This window comes from Manis javanica, chromosome 10 (genome assembly GCF_040802235.1).
Source record: "Manis javanica isolate MJ-LG chromosome 10, MJ_LKY, whole genome shotgun sequence".
Taxonomy (NCBI): Eukaryota; Metazoa; Chordata; class Mammalia; order Pholidota; family Manidae; genus Manis; species Manis javanica.
In genome coordinates this window covers 270,951-292,048 of record NC_133165.1, presented here as the reverse complement: position 1 = coordinate 292,048, position 21,098 = coordinate 270,951, and the positions used below count along the sequence as shown (strand labels likewise).

Genomic DNA, 21,098 nt, shown 5'->3' with positions numbered 1-21,098 from the left:
GGTGCGTGGTGGTGACGCAGGCGGCCTGTGATGGGTCAGCCATCTCCTAGTGGGCCCTGAGCATGCCCGGGAACCCCTCCGCCCTAGCCAGGGGCAGACAGTGCTGTGCATGTCCTCAGCTTTGAGTGGCTGTGGCCCCTTCATCACCACAGGCAGCTCTGCTGCGTCGAGACACCTCTGCCTCTGCTTGGCAAGGGTGGCGCCTTTGCCTTATTTGGATGTGGCTGTGCCTTCAGAACTTTTTCCCTACTTACTTATTTGGGGGAGAAATGGGGAGATTTGTTTGTCTGGTCGTCTTCTAAAATACTGGATCCAAATAATTACATACAAACTATTTTCTTAATGCCCACCACTGTGTGTATCTTCAGTGGCTTTCTCACTAGTCTGTATGACCTCCACTTTCTGGAAGGATAGTTTTACTGGTACACAGAGCGGGTCAAGCATGGCTATTCCTGGAAGGCTTGGGCAGGGCCCAAAGCCCAGCTGCCCGGCTGTCCTACGGCGCTTCCTCCCCACCTGTGTCCTCTGGCGGCCAACTGCCCGAGTGGCGGTGCCCGGGAGCTCAGCATCCCAGGCTGTGGGCTGACCTTGGAAGGCAGAGAAGCTCAGAACACCAGCTATGTGCATTATTGCAAAATAAATTTATTTGAAGATAAACTGTCTTATAAAGGGTCAGAGACAATTTGAGATCCCAGATGCAGCCCATCTTGTAAAACGGTTCAACTTCAAGTAGCACAATTTCGTGTCAGCCTTTTAATCCTGAACATTCTTCAATCACGGAACAACCAAATGTTTATACAGCACACTCAGTATCTGACTCCAGCTCCGGGGGACCCACAATGTCTGCCTGGGGGGCCACAGTACTGCAGCCCTCCGGCTCAGGAGGTCCCAGACCAGCCCACTGTGGCCACTGGCTCTGACAGCATGGACAGGTTCTGGCACCCTGGACCTTCCCACTCCTGGCATCTTCCAAAAACATGAGAATACAAACCAAGAGCAACCCACCACTGAGGCAGGGGCCATCTCTGCCCAGTCCCAAGGACTCCTGGACTCCTGCGTGACAGTGTACCAAGAGGGTAGATTGGGCATTCCTGGCAACCCCTAGTGGGCCAGCTGGCCAAGAGGCCTCAGTAGGCAGCCTCACCAGGGCCTTGCCTGGCTGCCCAGCAGCCCAAGAGAAGGAAGGAGAAAGGCTTGCAGGTATGGCAGCCCTGCCCATACCAGCAGGAGCTACGTCAGGACCCTGGCAATGGCTTGCAGGGAGGGGAAATCATTGTCCCGGGCAGCATGCAGCGCCTGGTGGCTGCTGACGTCACCATGTGCAAGCACCTGCTGGCAGGTGGGGCATACGCAGCAGTCCAGGCCCGCCTGCCATGCACTCTTCTTCTTCTTTGCCTTGGTGCCTGGGGGCCTCTCGCGGCCCCGGAAGTCCGTGTGTGCAGACAGCAGCTCCTGCTGCTTGGCCGTGTCAGGCAGGAGCACCAGCAGCTCATTGAAGATCTTCTGGAAGTTCTCCCCCAGCAGGTCCCGGCAGCTCTTGTAATACTGGGCTGCAGAGATCATGCCCTGCCACCCAGAGCCAGACCCAGTCACGCCCGGCCAGGCCTGGGCCCAGGTGGCTGGGCTGGTCCCCACCCCCCTGCCCGCCTGACCTGTCTGAACTCTCCCGAGCGGCTTCTGAACTCGCTGAAGCGGGCCTCGTTGCTCGCCAGGAGGCCCCTGACGGACCGGATGAGCTGCAGGTTCCGCTCCCGGAAGTCCCTGGGGGCCAGGTAGGCCCGCGGTGCGGGTGTCAGCCTGGCTCTGGCAGTTGAGGATGGAGGAGGAGGCTTCAGCCTTGGGGCGGACCAAGGTGAGGACACTCCCTCAGCCCCCAGGGGCACAAGGCCAGGTGGCCCACCCACACTTACACTTTTGTGGTGGTGGTAGTGCTGGGGACGCAGGCTGGGTGGGGGCTGGGTAGGAGGCCAGAGAAGCCAGGGGGTGGCTTGCTGACAGGGGGCACCAGACCTGGTGGAGGTGGGGGTGGGGTGCCCTTCAGAAGCACCACACTGTTGAAGCCTGTAGGGGGCGGGTGGCACCGCAAGACCCAGAACATGACCCTTGCTGGCCAGGCACCTCCAGAGCTCAGTCATGCCGTCCCCCGGGCCAGGCTTTGTCCATAGGCCACACTTCCTCCGCAGAGCAGGGCCAGGGCCTGATGATGGCGAGGGCCTGCACATGCTGCACTTGTTCGTGGCAAATTCTGGCCTAAGGCAGCTCGTTTGCCCAAATCTCCCATCTTACAGGGAGAACAGGGACACAGAGAGGGCAAGGTGACTGCTGACAATGGTGCCACTAGGCTTTGGAAGCAGCTGGGAAGAACTGCCCAGGCTCGCCTCCCCCTGCCTGCAGGCCTGACTTCCCGGCCCTGCACCCCCGAGCTGCGCTACCCTCGGGGCCAGAATTCCAGGCTCACTCTCCTACCAGTCCCCTTCCCAGACTTCCAGCAGCAGGCCTGAGCCCGGGGCAAGTACCTGGGGGCGGGGGTGTCCTCGGCGGGCAGGGGACACCGAGCGCTGGGAAGTCGTCCTGGGCCGTGGGGCAGGGGAGCGGCCCTCGGGGCCGAGGGAGGCCAGGCGGTTCCTTGGGGGCGCTCTGAGCCAGGGTGGGCCCCTCCGTGTGTCCGTTGACGATGACAGCAGCCGGTCCTTCAGCTCTGCCAAGGGGGGCCGTTGGGGCCTGCTCAGCCCCAGGGGGCCCATCCTTGTCTGGGGGCGACACGGCACCTGACTTCTCTGAGCCCACCTTCTTCTTCTTGCCAACCTTGCTGAAAGTCTGGGTGGAGGCCAACGACAGCAGGGAGGAGACGGCGACCGCGGTGGGCACGCTCCGCAGCTCCTGGGCAGTGAGGCTGGCTCGACCGTCCTCCTCCTCCTCCTCCTCCTCCACAGGGGGTGGCCCGCCCTTCTTGCTGCCCCTGCCCCCCTTTGCAGCCTTCCTGTGCGGCTGGACACCCCCACCGGCAGCCTGGACCCCGGCAGGGGGCCGCACCACCTTTGTGCCGCTGCTGCTGTTCCAGGCGGAAATGAGGCTGGTGGGGGCAGCGCTGGGCTTGGAGGTGGAGGACACCAGGGCAGGGAAGTCCTCCTCCTGGAAGGCGCTCCTGCCCCTGGAGGGAACAGCGCACGCCAGGGCCAGCCCCACGGGGCCTAGGGCTGCTGCCGAGGGGCAGGAGGAGGACGTGGAGGCACGGAGACTGGGGAAGTCTTCGTCCTTGAGCTCTGAAGTTGGGGGCGGGACGGTGCTGAGCCCAGAGAGGGGAGAGAGGTCAGCGGCGTGCCGGGCCCTGACCTGCCCTGAGCCCACCCTCTGTGGGAGCCCCACCCCCACCCCAGTTCGTGCACCCACGTACCTCAGGGCGGCCCCTGCGGCTTGGCCGGGTGCAGGGGGAGCCTCCTGGCTCACGGGGCCATCTGTCAGGACCTCCTTGGGGCCTACCCGAAAGGCCTCTACGTCAGGGCGTGGGCAGGCCCTCGTGAGCAGGCCCTTGGGGTCCTCTTGTGGCTGGGGGCTCTGCCGGTCCCCGGCAGTGGCGTCAGGAACCCCCCTGCCCCCCAGGTGGCTCCTGGGCCAGCGCGGGGCTGCCTGCGGCAGGGCTGGCTCACCTGGGGCTTCGCCCTGAGTCCGGGGCGGGCGCCAGAGGCCGTGGGGCTCCTCGGGCCCCCGCGCCCCAGCCGCCTCCTCTGTGGGCCTGCTGCGCTCCTGTTCTTCGCTCCTGCACACCTGCTGCTGTGCGGCCACCGAGGCCCGGGTGGCAGCTGCCACCTCCCAGTCCTCTTCTTCCCTGCAATGGGGATGCCTTCAGGCTGGGCAAGGCCAGACCACGGGGCGTGCAGGCGGAGGGGTCCTTGCCCCTGGGAAAGCCAGGCCCCGGGAGGCTGCCAGGAGCCAGGCCTGGGGCTACCAGAGGCGGTCAGCCCACCCGAGATGGCCAGGAGAGGGACGCACGCCCCCTCCAGGCTGGGGCACCACCTGGGGTCCACAGACGGCTCTGACCCTGCCCTGGATGGGGGCAACCCTGGCCCGAGCAGCACCGCTGCTCCTCGGTACAACCACACTGAACTGCAGAGTGACACAGGCCCCCTGCGCCCACCCTGACCCGCAGGGTCCTGCCGTCTCTGGCTGCAACTAGAAGAAAGATGAGGATACCTGCGTCCAGCTGACACTCAGCAGACCCTGCTTCTAAGCTCGGGGCACCCAACGCCAGAAGGCCAAAGGCCCCCAACCCCCGTGCCTGCCCCCAGCCCAGCTGCTGGCCGCTGCCACCACCTCACAGGTGGTGCCACGAGAATGCCAGCGGCTCGCGGATCCTCCCACCTCTTGTACCTCCAGCTTCCCCGGCGGCTCTGCTGGGCTCCGCGACTGCTGGCCCGGCCTGCACGACCCTGGCGGTTGTACCTGTCCACCTCCTCGTAGTCCTCGCCACTGACGACCCCTGCAGCCAGCACACAGCCCGCGACAGGCCCAGGTCAGCGTGGACCAAGGCTGTGCTCCGGCTGGGAGGGCAGAGGCTCGCCACGCCCCGCAGCTCGGGAGCCCGGGGGGTGGGCCCGAGAGCTCTACGGCCTGGGCCCCAGGTCGGAGCGGGGAGTGGGCATGGAGAACGGCCCACCGCCGCCTCGGGGGGGGCCCCACCGCACAGGACACCGAGGGCGCCACCTGCAGCCACCAGCCACCCCGCGGGAGAGGCGGCGTCAGGACCTGAATCAGGCCTCCGGGGCTGGCTGCCGCCCCGAGAGCCCCGCACGGCGGAAGGGGGTCCCCGCTCACCCTCGCCACGACGCGAGTGCCGCGGCGCGTAGCTGAACTGCAGGTCGATCTGGCGGTTCTGACGGGCCTCGGCGCGGCTGCGGCTGTGGCAGGCCGTCCTGTGGGCCTTGAGATCGATGTCGGTGCGGAAGGCGTGGGTGAACTGCTCCGCGCTGCAGCGGCCCTCCTCGCACAGGAAGTGCTTCTCCCGGAAGTGCTCGCGCAGGTACGCGTAGTCGCTGTCCGGGACGGGTGTGAGCGGGCTCCGAGGCCACCCCGCCCCGCCCCCCTTCCCCGCCCCGCCCCCACCCCCACCTGTAGTAGTCCTGGGCCCCGTCAGCGTCGCAGAAGTGGCAGAAGTAGTGGTCACGGCGCAGGTGCTTGAGCAGCTCGTCGTTGTCCAGGTAGCGCTCGTCGCAGAACTTGCAGAGCGGGTGCCCACGGTGCGACGTGTCATCCGGGTCCCCCTGCATGCGGTGCCGCGCCAGGTCCTTGCGTGAGTACCACTTGCGCTCGTACGTGAAGATCTGTAGGGAGCAGGGGTGGGCACAGGGCAGGGCTCCCAGGCCACCTCCCCTTCCCTGGCCCAACAACAGGGGTGGCCCTGCTATCGCCAGCTTCACCCCAGGGCCCCAGACACCAGGAGCCTGGCAGGCTCAGATGGGCACTAGGCGCCTCCCTTCCTGCGCTGTGCCACCCAGGGCTGTGAGGCAGGGGTGCAGGAGGCGTGAGGATCCGGGGGTCCAGCCTGCCAGGGTCAGAGGCAGCGACGAGGCCCCTGGAGCTGCCTGGCTGAGTGCCCCACCGGTGCCCCCTTCTACGGGCGCAGGGCAGGCGCACCTTTAGGTGTTTGAGGCACAGCCTGCAACAGAAGAGCTCATGCTGCTTCCGCATGTGCTGTTCCAGGTCCCCGAAGAGGACAAAGGGCGGCAGGTCGGGGCACCGTGGGCACTCGTGCTGCAGCAGCTGCCTGGGGAGACACCAGGAGCCCCCACCTCCGGCACTCAGGACTGCGGTGCAAAGCGGCCCTGGCACCCCCACAGCCCTGGCTCTGTGCCCTTACAGTCTCCCTGGGGGCAGGAGCAGGACAGGTGCCGCCCCCTGCCCTCCGCCACCCAACCGCTGCATCAGACAGTGTCGGGCCCGGCCTGCACGGAGCAAGGCCGCAGGGCTGGGGCAGGTCCACACTCCGGAAGCCTGACCCCCACACCGGGTAGGCATGACCGAAGCCACACAGAGGGCTGGGGTCAGAAGCCCCAGCTCTAGCTGCTAGGGTCCGCCCCCATGACAACCATACCCCTTTATGGGGTTTTACTGCCATGGGCTAAAAAGCCTGAATTTTAGGGGCTCACATGTGCCCCAAAGAGCCCCAGAGAGCAGGTGCTGTGCGTTTCACTGGAAGTGCTCTCCCTGAATTCACCTCACCACTTGCCTCTCCGACTCTGTCTCTACCGCCACCCCAGGAGGGGTGCTGGGAGTGTCCCTGGTTACAGAAGAAACCAAGGACGGAATCCAGCTTCCCGGCACTGGTATCTGTGCTGCACCAGGCACCCCCACCCACCTGAGGGTTGTGAGGAACACAGGAAGTAATGGGGACACACCCGTCCCTGCCACAAAGTGCCCTGCAGATGGGGCTGGCCACAGACCCTTGGGATCCCACTCTCACCTGTACAGAGCAAACACTTTTCCATCAGCGAAGTAGATATCATACTTCTTCTCATGCTGCAGCTGGCGGATGGGGATTGTGGCGAAGGCAGGAAGCTTTTTCCCAAAGACCACCTGAAACCGAAAGGGAAAGGGACTGGTGAGCGGGGCCATGGACACCCACTGGAGAACACTGTCCGGCTGAGGAGAGAGGGAGGCCCCAGGCAGGCCCTGCTGGCAGCACCCTCTGCCGTACTGGGCTACCCTGGACCAGCCAAGGGCCCCGTCCTCCACAGCTGCAGCCCGCCCACCCGGGGCTGCCAGCTACCGAGGTGACAGCAGGCCTCGCCACCAGGGGGCGGCCGGCTCCCCGCTCACCCATAGCCAAACCCACACCCACTGTCGGATGGAGGCCGCCCCAGGGGCAGTGACCCTCAGGACAGTGACAGGGACCAAAGGCCTGGCCAATCAGGGCTTAACCACGCGAGGTTCAACAGGGTGGCTCTCACAGGAAGGGAGAGACGCAGTCCAAGCAACAGCCATGAAAACGAGGGATGCTGCCAGGGCGGATGCAGCTGGTGACTGCATTGAGGCCTGGCAACCCTCCGTCCACCCATGATGGCTCCAGGATGCCACAGGAGAGGGCATCCTTCACAGGACTTGGACCTGGCCAGCTTCCTGTTAACAGGGCCATCTGGCAGCACCAAAGTGACAAGTTGGTATGCATACACTTAGCAGGGGCTGGACGCAGGAGCCCTCTGGGCCTGTCCTGTTGGCCTCTCTGCCCCCTCCCCCACAGACCCGTCCCTGTGCCCTCAGCCTGACCTCCGGGGCCCTCTTATGCGCTCAGGCCTCCCCTCTTAGCCAACAAGGGCACTGCTCGCTCCACACCCCTCCCCCTCCTGTCCCCCTTCTCTCTGGCCCCCTCTCCCTCCCTCGGATCAAGAGGACACCAGCCCCTCTCTCCACGCCCCATCGGCACCACCGACCCCCCACCCTGCAGCCTAGATTTGGTGGCTCGCCTCAGGTCAGAATCCTCACCAGCACAGCTGGGGGAACATCCTCACCTTGGCAAAGGCCAGGTTGAGGTCGTCCCTATTAAGTCTAGACTCAGCCAGGGAGGTCCTCTGGGACCAGAACAGCCATGAACTTGGGAAAGCACAGGGCTGGCCAGGAAGATGGGTGGTCACTGCGCCCCTGCAGGAGGGGTTCACATCGGTTCTCTGGGGGTCTGGGGGAGGAGGAGCTGGGACTCAGCCTCCACTTCTGATGACACAGAAGCCTGTCCCCAAAATGAGCCCGGGGCACCAGCACAGTCCAGCCACACCCGCTCTGCAGATGAGCAGCTGCCAACAGGCCTCTTCTCCCTGTCGTCATGTCCAGCAAGGCCACCAACCGCTGCCCTCTGCCCCGAACTCAGGTGGGCGCCTCCTCCCAGCTGCACTGCCAGGACCTGTCTTCACAGGGAGTTGGAGCTCCACCGGCAAAGGGTCACCCTCCATCCCCAGCCTTCTCCCCCGGCCCACAAACATGGTGAAGGTCCCTGGGCCTTGAGCTGGCCTTTGCTCACGAGACCCACCCTCCCAAGACAAGCCCACCCCCGGCCCTGCATCCCGCCTCTCCCCAGAGTGCCCTCCCGGCCCAGGCCCTGGGTCCTCCTCTTTCCTGCCCAGGGCCACGCCACCCAGGTGAACACAAAGCGCAGCCCCTTGTGGACTCGCTCACTAATGAGACGAGACTCCGCTCACTGGCAAGAGGTCCTCAAGGGAGCTCCGGAGGCTGCCAGAAGCACCCAAGCCCTACACACTCAGCAGAGGGAAACCACCTTCCCCAGAGGAAACCGGTGCCGGGACACCGCCATCACCACCACCTCCACCAGCTCCAGGGGCCTCCTCTTGGATGCCCTGACCCACATGGTGGTGTCTCTCCACCTGCAGGCACCCTTGCCCTGGGAGAAGCAAGCTGTGGGTCTCAAGACTGGCCCTCTTGAGCAGCCTGCTGGGGCAGCCCAGGCTGGGCACCCAAGCCAGGGAAGAGAAGGCGGTCATTGCACCAGCCTAGTAAGGGGCTGGAAACACAGGAAAAGGTTTGGGAAAGGAAGGTGGCTGTGGGCATGTGGCTCAAGGCCGTGTTGGAGGATGAGGGTGAGCGGGGTCTGAGGCAGGAGCGGGGAAATGCCAACTTCCCGTCCCAGACAGGCCAAGAGGCTAGGACTGGGCCCCCCAGGCCTGTACCAGATGAGCAGCGGTGGTACCAGCAATGGGCAGACGACGGATGGCAGTGCAGCCTGGTGGGGCCAGTGTCGCCACCCCTAGCAAGTGAAGCAGGTGGCGAGACTGAGCAGCTGGACAAGACGAGGGTGTGGTGACCCAGCCAGGGGAGGGCAGGAACCCCCCCAGGGATCCACGCCCACCACCCTGATGAGAATCCCAGTGGGAGAGGGTCATGGGTCCACAGCAAGCCTGGACATTTGGGGATGAGCAGGCCTGGGCCACCCCTAGGTGGGCTCAGCAGTAAATGTCCAACAAGTAAAGGGCACCCCTAGGTGGGCCTGGGATGGTCAGGCCAGTCCCTGAGGAGAGTGAAGGGGAGATGGGGGCAACAGTCTCCCCTGAGCCCCCACAGGCAGCATGTGGCCTCCCACCTGGGGTGTTGCTGCTCCCCACTCCTGTCATGCAGTGGGCACAGGAGCCGGATAGTGAGGGCCAGGCCCCTGGGGATGGCCCTGCCTGGAGTATAGTTCAGGCACCCAGGAGCCCAGATGTGGATGGAGCAGGAACAAGCCCAGAGGACAAGGGCACGGTGAGGGGGCCCTGAGTCAGCAGGTCCAGCCTCCCAACCTGCCTCAGCCTCCCCTACCACTTCCTGCCTGTGAAATGGGGGTGGGGCTGCCGAGGCAACCTGCAGGCCCCTCCCAGCTCACACACACCCCATTTTGTGAAGCAGCCCCATCAAGCCTCTTGGACATGGCTGGGGATCAGGGCAAAATGCAGATCATCTTTCAGAAGAAAGTGGTCCGTGGGAAAGATGTGACACTGACAGGGAAAAAGGGGGCAGGGGACTTGACCTCAGTTCTGACCGGTGCCACCAGCAGCGGGGAGCCTGCCTCAGCCTCCACTCTGAGTACCTGCCAGGCACTCTAGACTGATCTGGCTCCTCCCCTGGCCAGCAGCTGTGGGCAGACACAGGGAAGCACTCCGCAGAGCGTAGGCATTAACCAGCAAGCAAAGTTGCTCTGTTCCACACAGCATTCTTGCCCCATCTTCCTCCCAATTTCTTTTTGGAAAGACTTAGTCCCATAAGGAGGGGACAGAGGAGGCGAGGTTCAGGGGATGGGGGTTGCTGTGGGATTCCCAAGAGGGCATGGCACACGGGATGTATTCAGAGAATAGCGCAGGACTCAGCAAGGACACAGGAAGGCCTAGGGTGGAGCTTCCAGTCCAGGAGTGGGAGTGCAGCAGGATGAACGGAGAGCTGCATCATCTCCCCAGACTTCCCAGGACACCCTCCCGCTGCTCAACAGTGAGAGGCAGGCCCAAGAGGAAGCTCAGGCTCAGCAAGGGCCCCGGGTGCCAAGCCACACTGCAGCTGGAGCCTGACAGCTCCTGCCAATACGCCCTTGCCACACAGCACTCGAATCGCATAGGACCTACAAGGAGTGGGAGAGTCCAGTGCTGGCACAGCAGCCATTCATCGACGTCTGCTCACTTCCTGAGTGAGGCCTGTGGCACCTTCTCCTCTAGGAGGAGACTACAGGTGTGCTAGGAAACCTGGCACTTGAAGAGTTACGTCATGTCAGGCAAGACTGGCCATCAACACAGGCTCTGGCAAGGCTGCAGGCAGCCTCTGAGTAAGCCGCAGGCCCAAGGTTTCCCCAACTATTCCCACACCCCACATCTTCCCTGGGTCTGGCCCATCTTTGTCCACCCAGTTACAGACTGACAGCATCTCCAAGTGTCTCTTCCCAAAGAGCACAGAGTAGGTGCCCCAGTAATTTTCACGGGATCACAGCATCTCCTTAGCTCCATTTACACAAATATTTACTTTGGGGGGAAAAAAAAAAAAGGAGAAGGAAACCTATTCCTCAACAATGCCATCTCTGTGTCACTTCTAGGAAAAGGAAAGTCAAACTCTCTGGCAGATGTCACCAACCCGAGCCTTCCATGAACAGACCAGGGGGTTTTCACGACGCGGAAGCAAGGAGGCCCACAGCACGAGCCCAGAGAGCTTCAGTTCGGTGCTCCCAGCCGGCAGCAGGCACTTCAGAGGTGGAGGAGAGCTCTGTGCTGCCCTCTGATCCCTCCTGAGCATCCGAGTCCTGAAATGTACCCCCTTCACTCTGGAACTGAGCGTGCTCCGGCCCCCGGGGAGGGAAACCATCGGGACACTTTTATCTCCACCCACCATGCATCCTGAGACCTCAGTGGTTCTGCCTTCCCCTCCCGTGGGCAGGTCTGAGTGCCACCACCACTTACTATCTGAAAGCGTCAGTCTTTGAAAGAGTTTGCTTGGGGTCACCTAGGGGGGGTCCAGAAACACAGCTGGGCCGGAAATGCCCACTTTGACGGTCTGCCTCCAGAACAGATTGCCTCTGGAGGTGCCCCCCGGCCCTGTCCCGGCTACCTGAATGGAGACCCAAGGAATAAACTCCCAGACACCAGCAGGTCTAGGTATTGTTCCGATCATGCCCCTTCCTGTGGCCCGGCAGGAATTCCTGGGGCGCAGAAAGACTCCAGGCTCTCGACCCAGCTCGGCCAGCTCCTGTCCGCCGGCCCCAGACGCCCCACAGCCGCCCGTCTGCCGGGCCCCGGCCCCGGTGGCCCCTTCAAGGCCTCTTTTTTGGAAGCCGGAGCCGCCAGCCGTACGGCCAGACACCAGGAAGGCAAAGTCCCCTTCCGGGCGCCGGGAGCCCCGCCGCCCCGGGGCCGTTCCCGCCAGGCCGCGCCCCCACGCCGGCCCGGAGCCCTGAACGCGCCGCCCGACGGCGCAGCGCACCTGACGCAGCTCCTCGCGGCAAACGGCGCAGTAGCGCTGCTCACACAGCACCCGCATCTTGGTGGAGCAGCGGTAGCACACCGGGTGGTCACAGCGGCCCAGCGCCGTAGCCTCCAGGTCCCCGCAGCACAGCACGCAGCTCCCACCGCCCCGCTCGGGGGGAGCCGCCGCCGCCGCCGCCGCCTCCAGGCCCGCGCGCCGCCCGTCGGCGCCGACCGCTGCCGCCATAGTCCGGGATCCGGCCCCCAACCGGCCGGCGCGGCGCGGCGCGGCGCAGAACGGCACAGAACGGCACGGCCTGCTCTCGGTGGGCCCGCCCTTTCCTGGGCGACGTCATCGCCCCGCCCAGCATCCGCCCCGCCCGGCGGAAGTGCGCGCGGCAACGTCGCCCCAGCGAGGCGCGGGCTAGAGCGGCCCCGCCGGCACCGAGCGCTCTAGCCAGAGCGGGCCTCTCGGACGTCCGGTACAGCTTTCTCGCCCGGGCACTAGCCCAGGAACTGCGCCCCGGGACCGCCCAGCCCTCCTGGGGCTCCATCGACTAGGGTTGCCGGCCAGATGAAACACGGGACTCCCCAGTTAAATTTGAATTTCAGAGTGAAGGGCCCCCACCCGTAAGATGGTGAACTCCCTGCTTCTCTTCCGGGTCTTCGGTTCCCGCCGGCGCCACCCGAGGCCCAATCACCTCTCGCCTCCCCCCGCAATCCCAGCACCTGGCCAATAGCCACCAGTCCCGTTGAAGTGACACCTCAGTTGGCTTATGTCCCTCCCTATATAACCCAGTACTTTTCCCCAATTAAGTGAAATTCTCCGGTGAATTGCTGCTGTGTGTCGTTCCTTCCTTTCATTGGTGCCGAAACGTGGGAGACGGGACGCCCCAACTGGGCCCCGTCTTCCCCTGACACCAGCAGCAGCTTGCCCTCGTCCTCTTTTTCCGGCGCTGGCTCCTCGCACTTACCACTCCTCTTTGGCCTTTGGGTAAGTTTCCCCCCCCCCCCCCCCCCCGGGTGGGCTGCTCTCCCCCCAGCTATCGCAGCGCCATTGACCGTGATTGTCCGGCAAGACCCTGACTCTTGGAGACGAGGAGGGAACTCTCCCCGCCTCAGGCCTTCACTGCTGCGGCGGACCCTCTGCCCCTCCTCTGACAGCCATAAACGAGGTGACTCCTTTGTAGATGAGAACGCTCCCTTCCCCCCCCTCCTTCCGTTCCTTCCCCCGAAAATTCCTAGTACTAGGTTCCTCGTGACTCCGGCACTCTGCCTTCTTAAAGAAGTCTGGGTGACGACCCACACTTCCTAAGAAATTCCGACTCGTATACGAGTTTCCGCAGACCACCAAGGATCATCGGGGACGCCCTTTGTCTCCTTGCGGTCTGCTCCCAGTCCGAGGATCTCCGTTTGTCTTCCCCTGTTTGTCTCCTTCTCTGTCCTTTAGCCATGGGAGCCTCCTCATCCCTCCCTGAAAGTTCACCTCTTGAATGCCTGCTCAAGCATCTGGCCACCCTCTCCCTGACGCCTGATATAAAACCAAAACTTCTCCGTAAATACTGCTCCCAAGATTGGCCGACATACCCCCTAGACAATAACAACCAATGGCCCGCATGGGGAACTCTTGATCCTAACATCACTCGCGATCTTTTTAACTACTGCCACCGGCTGAAAAAATGGAAGGAGATTCCCTATATCGAGGCTTTTCGCCTCCTAGCCCAAAATCCCAGCCTCTGCACCACTTGTTCCCCGCCCCAAGTTCTCCTAGCCTGCAGGCCGCCTCCCTCCCCTCCACACACTCCCAGTCCCTCTTCGATTACCTCTGACCCAGCCAATGAACCTCCGCCATACAGACTTCCCCCTTCGGCCCCTCCCCCTCCTACAACCCCTCCGCCCTCCTCCACCACCGCCACCTCCACCTCCTCCCCCGCAGAGGCCTCCCTCCCACTCCCTTCCCCTTCTTCTCCTACAACAGCCCTTCCCACTTCCTCCCCCCCCATCTCCTCCCCCACCACCTCCGCCTTAGCCCCCCTCACCTGCCCCTCCCCCGCAGATTGAGCCTGAGCCTTTCAGCCCCCCTTTAACTAGGTCCCAGGGGCCTCCTCCGTCTTTGCCCTCATCACCTGTTTCTCCCCCACAGACTGAGCCGGAACCCTTCAGTCGCCCTCAGACTCTATCCCGGGGGCCACCCCAAATTATCGCCCCCCTCCGAGAGGTGGCAGGATCCGAAGGCATAGTGCGCGTTCACGTCCCTTTCTCCTTAGGGGATTTAGCCCAACTTGAGAAATGCCTAGGTTCCTTTTCCACTGATCCCAAGACATATATCAGGGAGTTTCAATGGACCCTCCAGTCTTACAGCCTCACGCATCATGACATTTTCATGCTCCAGGCCAATACCCTCCTTCCTGAAGAGCGTAGACGAGTTTGGGACTTCACCCAAACACACGCTACCAAAACCCACGGGACTGACCCCACCTATCCTCCTGGCCCCACCGCTGTCCCCCGAACAAGACCCACACTGGGATTATAACACTACCATGGGTCTCTGCTCTCAAGATATCTTCACCTGCTGCTTAATACCAGGTCTGAAAAAGGCAGCTTGTAAAGTAGTCAATTTTCATCAGCTCCAAGACATAATTCAAAGGAGGGAGGAAACTCCCTCCGAGTTCTTAGACAGACTCACTCAAGCCCTATTACAGTATACCAGCCTGGACTCAGAAACGCCAGACGGAAGACATGTCCTTATGACATACTTCCTAGCTCAAAGCTACCCGACATTAAAGCTAAACTCAAAAAGTTAGAACAGGGCCCCGCTACCCCACAGACTGAGATCCTAACAGTGGCCTTTAAAGTCTTCCATAACCGGGAGGAGGAGAAAGAACGCCGTAAACAAAAGGCTGATCAGGCCAATTTCCAGATGTTGGCCCAGCTGATAAAACCACAACCTGGGCGCCCCTCTACAGACAAGCCCCCCCCCAGGAGCTTGTTTCAAGTGTGGAAAAGAGGGACATTGGTCAAGGGCGTGCCCCTCCCCCAGACCTCCTACCACCCCATGCCCCAGATGCCACAAAAAGGGCCACTGGGGGTCTGATTGCCCAACCACCTGAAGGGGAGGCTGGACGAACAACCCCCATCCTAAGCCCGCCGTAGTAGGGCTGGCAGAAGAAGATTGACGGGGCCCGGGGGCTTCTCGCCCAACCATTTCCATCACCAAACAGGAGCCCAGGGTTACTTTAACAGTAGACGGTCGCCCCATCTCCTTCCTCCTAGATACAGGAGCCACCTTCTCAGTCTTGCGAGAATACCGGGGCCCTACCACGCTTGCCATTACTCCTATAGTCGGGGTAGGAGGTAAACAGATTTTCCCATTAAACCCCACCCCCACTTTATGCACAATCCAAGATAATCCCATACCTTTCTCCCACTCCTTCCTGGTTATGCCCCAGTGTCCCATCCCTTTACTAGGACGGGACATCCTTTCCCTCCTCCACGTTTCCATAACTATATCCACTCCCACAGCCCCCAGTACTCCCTTTCTGATGGCCCTCATAGCCGATGACCCCCGTCTACCCAATGAAAGCTCCGGTTCCGCCCTCATACACCCTGTAAATCCCAGAGTTTGGGACATTACAAGCCCCTCCGTGGCCCTATGTCCCCCTGCCTCTATCAAATTAGATGAACCCTCTCAGTATATCTGTCAGGCCCAATACCCCCTAACCACTTCAGCCCTCATAGGCCTCCAACCCATCATTCAAGATCTCTTAAACAAAAATTACCTCAGACCCACTCACTCCCCGTTTAATACCCCCATATTAGCTGTTAAAAAAAAACCAACAGGTCTTTCTGTCTTGTCCAAGACCTTCGCCTCATCAACATGGCTGTTGTCCCTATCCATCCCTTAGTTCCAAATCCTTACACCCTTTTGTCGCGGATCCCTGCCTCAGACCTCCCACTTCTCAGTCCTAGATCTCAAGGACGCATTTTTTCTATCCCTCTGGACCCCTCCTCCCAAGATTTTTTCACCTTCACCTGGACGGACCCATGCACAAGACATTCTGAACAACTCACTTGGACAGTTTTGCCACAAAGCTTCTGAGATAGTCCCCATATTTTTGGACAGGTCCTAGCTCAGGACCTCAAACAGTTTCATCATGGTCACTCCGAGTCCACCTTATTACAATACATGGACGATCTTCTACTCTGCAGTCCCTCGTGGGAACAGTCTCAACTTGACACTGCCTCCCTACTTAACCTTCTAGCTTCCAGAGGTTACCAGGTATCCCCCGTCGAAGCTCAAATCTCTTCCCCTTCTGTCACTTACCTCGGATTCCTTCTATCTCAACAAAGAAAGTCCATTACCTTAGACAGAAAACAGCTCCTCTCTGACCTGCCCGTTCCCCAAACCAAGACAGAAATCCTTTCCTTTCTAGGCCTGGCTGGGTATTTTAGAGCATGGATCCCTAACTTCTCCCTGTTGGCAAGACCCCTATACGACCTCAGCAAGGGCCCCCCTGAAGAACCATTATCCTCCTCACCCCGACACTCCTTCATTAAGCTCCGTCAAGCCCTTGTGGAAGCCCCAGCTCTCCATCTCCCTGATTTGTCGAAGCCCTTCTCATTATACATTCATGAGAGGTCCAGTCAAGCTCTAGGAGTCCTAGGCCAATATTATGGCCCATCCTTTGCCCCAGGAGCTTATCTCTCCAAGCAATTAGACCCCACAGTTCGGGGATGGGCCCCCTGCCTACGGGCATTAGCCGCTGGGCAGCTCTTGCAGAAAGAAGCTAATAAACTAACATTCGGGGCGCCCCTTACCATTCTGTCCCCACATCACCTAAAGGACCTCTTAACCTACAAAAGTTTACAGACTCTCCCTCCCTCCAGACTCCTGACCTTACTGTCCTCTTTCCTCCAAAATCCAGGCACTTCTTTCCTCCCCTGCCCCCCTGAATCCGGCCGTTCTTCTTCCTCTGCCCGACTCTCCTCACACTCCCTCGCATGATTGCCTGGAAGCCCTTCACAGCTTCCTTCCGTGCCACTCCATGACCTCCGAAGGAGCCCTCTCACACTCCGACCTCACCTGGTTTACTGATGGGTCCTCCTTTAAACATGAGGGCACCCACTACTCAGGATACACAGTAGTGTCCCTCAAAGACGTCACTGAGGCACGAGCCCTACCCCCCGGTACAACCAATCAACAGGCCGAACTCATTGCAGCCACCAGAGCTTGCACTCTGGCCCGGGACACGTCTCTCACATTGTACACTGACTCCGAATACGTATTCCACATTCTCTTGTCTCACACGGCAGTATGGAAAGAACGAGGCCTCCTCACCACAAAAGGAAATTCCATCACTAATTCAGCCTTAATTACCAAACTTACAGAGGCTTCACAACTCCCACACCGACTAGGCATAGTCCACTGCAAATCACATCAAAAGGATGACTCCCCCATTGCAAGAGGTGACAACAAAGCCGACAGAGTAGCCCGGTCAGTTGCCCTATCAGAAGACACACCAGACAACAATCCGTCTGCCCTTGCGGTTTTAGCCTTATCACAAGACACCCTCTGTTCCCAGGACAAAGAGTCCCTCTTCTGCTTCTTACACGATCTGTTCCATCCTAGCCCCCAATCGTTGATCTGTTTTTTACAATCCTTTTTCTCTCTTTCTCCTGAAGACAAAACCCTACTTAACCAAATCACCCGTAGGTGCACCACCTGCCAATGCACTAACCCTAATACCCCCCTCAAGGCCCGACCCTTCCTGGCTCATCAAGCAAGGGGTAATGTCCCCACCGCAGATTGGCAAATAGACTTCACTAACATGCCCCCCGTACGGCGTACCAGATACCTACTCGTGTTGGTAGATACATTTTCAGGATGGGTCGAAGCTTTCCCCACCACTAACAAATGAGCGTCCGCGGTTGCCTCTATCCTCCTCACCCAGATCTTTCCCAGGTTCGGGATGCCCACTTCCCTCCAATCAGATAACGGCCCTGAGTTCACTGCCCAAATCATTCAGAACCTCTCCAAGTCGCCCTCGCTCCCCTGGCATCTACACTGTCCTTATCGACCACAGGCTTCGGGAAAAGTAGAAAGAGCCAATAGGACTCTAAAGGACATCCTGACCAAACGATCTCTAGAACTACACCTTGACTGGGTTCGCTTACTTCCCTTAGCTCTACTCCGCATTCGGGCCCTCCCAAAGAAACCTTCCTTCTTGTCGCCCTTTGAGATTATGTATGGCTGCCCAATTTTACCCCCGGGGCTCCCTTCCCACAAAGGACCAATTCCTCCCAATATGGCCCTTCCGCTACTCTTTCTCCTCCGCACTGAATTATGGAAATATCAGGATTGGCTCCTCCCAGATCCATCCGCTTCCCAAAACCCTCCTGTCTTACGACCCGGTCAACTAGTGTTTTATAAGCCTCCAGAAAATAAGCCCCCTCTCACCCCAAAATGGGAAGGTCCACACCCACTCATTCTCTGCACCCCCTTGGCCACTAAGCTCTCACTGCCTGATAACTCTGTCACCTCTTGGATTCATATCTCCAGGTTGAAACTAAACACCCAGGACCCACCTCCTCTGGACACCCAAGATCCAACCCAGAGTCCTTTGGATACAGCCCAAGACGCTGTCTACCACGCCTCATCCTTCTGATCCCTTGAAACTCCGCATCTCCTGTGCACCCCCTTTGCCATCTATACCCAAATCATGACTTTTTCCTCCTTTACTGCTCTCTCGCTTTTTTTTCTCGTTCCTATTGTCTTCCCCACCTCCCCAGCCTCCTTTGTATGGCAGTTCAAGGTCAGACAGACTTACACACAGCATGGAACAAAAATTACCCCCCTCATTACCACATCAGACTGCCCTCTAAAAGGCTGCTCCGAGCATTTGTACCTTCACTTTCCTCCCTCCACCGAAGTGTTCACTAGCAGCCCCCTTTTCATTCCCTACCTCTGCTTCCTCTATGACCAGAAAGAAGCCTCATGCAAGCAGTGGCCAGACACCTACGGGGGATGTCCCTACTGGTCTTGCGCCATTCACTACATGGGTGACTTCCAGTACCCACAGTATTACTCCTCCAACCGTTTCAGAAAATATCCCAACGGCTCATTCTCCTTATCAATCCCAGATCCCTGGGACTCTCGATGGGCCGCCGGAGTCATAGCCTCAGTTTACTATGGGGGGTCCTCGACCCCCCACAGTACCCTTCATATCTCTCGAGAGTATGTTCCCTCTCATTCCCAGATCTCTCAAGTTGCATCAGATTCAAACATTTGACGGCGCCTCTTCATCTTCTTATCCCCGCCCCTCTTCCCATTTCTCCTACTCTTCATTACAGCTCATTCAGGACACCACCATCTTTCTCAACCACACCCTTAACACCGCCAATTGTTTCTTGTGCGCATCACTACAGCGCCCACTGCTGGCTGCCGTGCCCCTTAATATTTCCAACTACTCCTTCCATGCAGAAAGACAACCCCTCTGCCCCCTGGCAGACATACCCCTATGGGAACCAGAATACGCAGATAATCTCACCATCCACCACTGTGTAGGCCCAACCCCTCCCCACTCCAGCGCACTTCACTGCCTCTCTATCTACACCCCCACCTCCGGCTCTAAGACTTTTATGCAACGGGGACACTTCTTTTAGTGTAATAGCAGTTTTTTCAACTCACTGCCTCTCAACTCCGATACACCCTGCATTCTCGTCACCCTAACCCCACAGCTTACACTTTACAGCATGGCAGAATTCCTTGAGCTCCAACCTCCCTTGCCCTTGCGCACAAAAAGGACTGCTTTCCTTCCCATCATGGTCGGTATCTCTTTGATCACCTCAGCCATTGGGGCAGGGTTTTCGGGAGAAGCCTTGGGTCACTCTCTATGGGCAGTTAGAGATCTCAACGCCAAACTTGAGGGGGCCCTGACATCCACTGCCGATTCCCTAGCCTCTCTCCAAAGACAAGTCACTTTGCTAGCTAAGGTCACCCTTCAAAACCGGTGGGCCCTAGATCTGCTTACAGTCGAGAAGGGCGGCACCTGCGTCTTCCTCCCGTAAGAGTGCTGCTATTACATCAACGAATCCGGCATTGTAGAAACTGACATCACCAAACTCACTGACCTTGCCTCCAGCCTCCATTCTGCTTCCAATTCCAACCCATTCTCGTCAATACTAACAAACCCCCTCCTCACCTGGCTCTGGCCCATTGCAGGCCCCATAATAGTCATTCTTCTCGCCTGTCTCTTCTTACCCTGTATAATAAAGTTCATCAAATCCCAAGTCAGAAAAATCTCTGATCAAGCTTTCAACCAGCTTTTACTCAGGAACTACCAGCTTCTGGCCACAGAAGATCCCTCACCCTCACGTGACCTCCTCACCACACGCTGAGATGGACCCCTCTCTCCACTGGAAACTGTTCCGGGAAACAATGGCCGCAGACGCCTGGCTCCTGACACCCATATCCTCTTGGCACCATTGGAATCAACAAGTCCTCGACCTACGGTTACAGGGAACCTTCACTGATTTCCAGCCTGAAGAAGCCCACACCTACTCGTCCTTACTGTGGGGAGTCCTGTCAACCCTTTCCTCCCAATCCTCAAGCCCTCACTCCCTTCTCCGCCCCCATTCAGCAGGAAGCAGAGAGAAAGCAACGTCCACAAACCCATAGAGGAGAAAGGGGGGAGTGAAGGGCCCCCACCCGTAAGATGGCGAACTCCCTGCTTCTCTTAGGGGTCTTCAGTTCCCGCCGGCGCCACCCGAGGCGCAGTCACCTCCCCCCCCACCAATCCCAACACCTGGCCAATAGCACCAGTCCCGTTGAAGTGACACCTCAGTCGGCTTATGTCCCTCCCTATATAACCCAGTGCTTTTCCCCAATAAAGTGGAATTCTCCGGTGAATTGCTACTGTGTGTTGCTCCTTCCTTTCACAGAGGAACACTGAATAATGTTTTAGTGTGAGCATGCCATCGTAATTATCCTAAAATATTACTTGATGTTTAACTGAAATTCAAATTTAACTGGACGGCCTGAAGTTTTTTGTTTTTTTTTTTTTCTGAAGTTTTATTTGCTAAATAGAGCAACCATATTAGAACCCTGAAATCTCTGTCCAGCAGAGACCTTTATTGTATTTGGAATAGGCATGGGCCTAGTTCAGAGGCAAGTAAGAATTTCCTACAAGTCCATATCAGAAAAGATAATACATGACATCCATCTATGAGCCAGGAGAAAAATCAGGCAGAGAACATGTCCTCTGCATTGCTGGGCACACCCCGCTGAGCTGGGGACCTGGTGCAGAGGGAATTAGGGTGCTTGTTGAATGGATGGGGGTAGGTCCTGTGACTTCAGGTTTCTGCATATGTTGGGAAGGGGCCTTCTCCATATGCTTGGGAACCACACACACTGCAGACCATCCCACTGTGGAAGACGGCTAATCCAAATACGAACCGTTCTAGAAAACAGGCCATGTGTTGTCAGGGAGTGAACCTAGACTTTGGAGGCAGGCAGAAATGGGCTCAAAACCCCAGATCAGCACTGATTTTCTGGTTATACTGGTTGGCTCCTGGGGAAACCCTTAGCTTCCTCATTTGCAAAACGGATTATCACACCGATTAAACCTGGCCGAAGGGCTGCAAGCAAATGCCACCTCCCTCTCACAAAACCACAGTTAGAAGGACAGT

The 21,098-nt window shown here is 59.2% G+C and overlaps 1 protein-coding gene and 1 long non-coding RNA gene across 5 annotated transcripts; one reads left to right on the top strand and one right to left on the bottom strand.

The window, feature by feature from the left end:
• Positions 1–622: 622 nt before the first annotated feature.
• Positions 623–11,757, bottom strand: ZNF598 (zinc finger protein 598, E3 ubiquitin ligase). 4 transcript variants are annotated; one of them, XM_073214352.1, is made up of 12 exons: positions 11,431–11,757; positions 6,458–6,570; positions 5,632–5,761; positions 5,107–5,318; positions 4,813–5,030; positions 4,369–4,477; positions 3,648–3,826; positions 3,395–3,476; positions 2,517–3,286; positions 1,911–2,061; positions 1,653–1,836; positions 623–1,566 (listed from the first exon to the last, which is right to left on the bottom strand). In XM_073214352.1, exons 1-12 carry the CDS (start codon positions 11,656–11,658, stop codon positions 1,231–1,233), a joined length of 2,712 nt encoding a protein of 903 aa, XP_073070453.1. In that variant the 5' UTR covers positions 11,659–11,757; the 3' UTR covers positions 623–1,230. The 4 variants fall into 4 exon arrangements, with proteins under 4 accessions (XP_073070453.1, XP_073070452.1, XP_036857675.2 ...); XM_073214351.1 differs by having other exon boundaries at positions 4,360–4,477; positions 11,431–11,756; XM_037001780.2 differs by having other exon boundaries at positions 1,653–1,803; positions 4,360–4,477; positions 11,431–11,756.
• A 95-nt stretch (positions 11,758–11,852) lies between these two features.
• Positions 11,853–20,319, top strand: LOC140843909 (uncharacterized). Its single transcript, XR_012121810.1, has 2 exons — positions 11,853–12,405; positions 17,971–20,319. It is a non-coding gene; the product is annotated as an uncharacterized lncRNA (long non-coding RNA).
• Positions 20,320–21,098: the final 779 nt, after the last annotated feature.

Bases quoted from the DNA above. Each gene is read 5' to 3' on its own strand.
- ZNF598 (XM_073214351.1), bottom strand. From the start codon at position 11,658: ATGGCGGCAGCGGTCGGCGCCGACGGGCGGCGCGCGGGCCTGGAGGCG. The intron at 4,478-4,812 runs GTGAGCGGGGAC...TGCTGGCTGCAG, and splicing joins GCACTCGCGTCGTGGCGAGG to GGGTCGTCAGTGGCGAGGAC. The intron at 1,837-1,910 runs GTAAGTGTGGGT...GTCCGCCCCAAG, and splicing joins ACTACCACCACCACAAAAGT to GCTGAAGCCTCCTCCTCCAT.